Consider the following 1,449-nt stretch of genomic DNA (forward strand, 5'->3'; position numbering starts at 1 on the left):
GACTCTACGTAACACGGCGTATCAGACTTCCTACGACTCCTTAAACCTTAGGCTCAGATACCAAGCTTTGTAACACCCCAAAATTTTATCCCAAGATGCCACACGGTGCTTAGGGATACACGTAGCCCCAGGCTAACCCTCGGATCCAGACACTACCTCAAGGAATTTAATTCAACAATAGTCATGCACAACAAAGAGATATACCACATCGAGTTTAAGAGAAATACTGGAGAATACTAGACTCTACAACCAAAATATATTGAAAGTCTATACATACCAACCCTCTAGTCTAACAAAGCCTCTATACATCAAAATCAAGGAGTCATTGGGACAAACCCCAACCTGACTCAAATAGTATTGAAAGCCATAACAATAGAATGATTTCACTAAAAATATAGACACGGTCCTCGAACCATGAGGACTCACCACTGAGGGAACGTAGTTGAGGTACTCGAATATCACTAACGCGGCTGCGGTTGAGTACCTGAACCTATATTACGAGAAAATGTAGCCCATACAAAAATATGTGGGTCAGGATTTTGGAATGTACTGCGTATGTAGAGGTACATGCAACAATGCAAATATCATCATCAATTTCATAAAAATATGCATATGTACAATGATGGTTCACTTGGCTTGAGTTAGATTGAAACATATTTTTCATGATCTCATAGTAAATAAATCATATTATAAAAAACTCATAAATCATCATTAACAACTCAACTCTTTAACTCAAGACTCGGAGTGACTCGGTAATTCAAGAAACTCAACTCTTATAGACATGGGAGGTTCTTATAACCAACACAAACCATGTGAGCTACATGGAGCCCAACGTTTTGCCCTTCTAAGGAGAGAACCCCACATTGGCGGGACCGCCGTACTCTTGCCAGGGAGTACAACCTAAATTTAGTGACCACAATCTCATACCCGGCCTCTGGCCCATAATTATCAATATCAATCCTACGGTGGCACGTAGTTTCGGGGAAATACTACATTTCCTGCTCGGTACTAAATACTACTCCAAGACACAAGCTCAGAATGGGTTAGGAAATCCACCACAAACATCACAAGGGGTCTATCATGAAGACCAAATCAAATATTTTTCTCATTTATCAAATCATAATCAACTTGTGGATTCCTAACTCGACTCAAATCAAATCAATCTTTATCAATATCAAAATGTATCAATTCATTAAATTATGGCAACATTAATAACTTTGAAGAAATATCAAGACTCATTGTAATAACTCAATCTCATGAATCAATATACTCAATAATCCAATTTGTCATAAGGAAGCTTAAAGCTTGACACATATCTTGAAAGCACTTGAAATATCAACTAATGGTAGAAATATGAAATTCACAATATTAAATATCAAGTCATAACTTGGGAAAAGCAAAATAATCATGTATAACAAAGCTTGAACAATTTATATTCTCATCATGAGA

At 37.0% G+C, this 1,449-nt stretch overlaps 1 protein-coding gene across 1 annotated transcript in view; it reads right to left on the minus strand.

Moving 5' to 3' along the window:
- Positions 1 to 307: 307 nt before the first annotated feature.
- The window catches only part of LOC107841763 (TLC domain-containing protein 4-B), a 36,882-nt gene continuing 35,740 nt past the window's right edge, over positions 308 to 1,449 (minus strand). The window contains exon 9 of the mRNA XM_047396979.1: positions 308 to 490. Within this exon, the coding sequence (XP_047252935.1) occupies positions 323 to 490 (168 nt within the window). The 3' untranslated portion in view covers positions 308 to 322. The remainder of the gene's footprint in view (positions 491 to 1,449) is intronic.

Source organism: Capsicum annuum, chromosome 9 (assembly GCF_002878395.1).
Source record: "Capsicum annuum cultivar UCD-10X-F1 chromosome 9, UCD10Xv1.1, whole genome shotgun sequence".
NCBI lineage: Eukaryota > Viridiplantae > Streptophyta > Magnoliopsida > Solanales > Solanaceae > Capsicum > Capsicum annuum.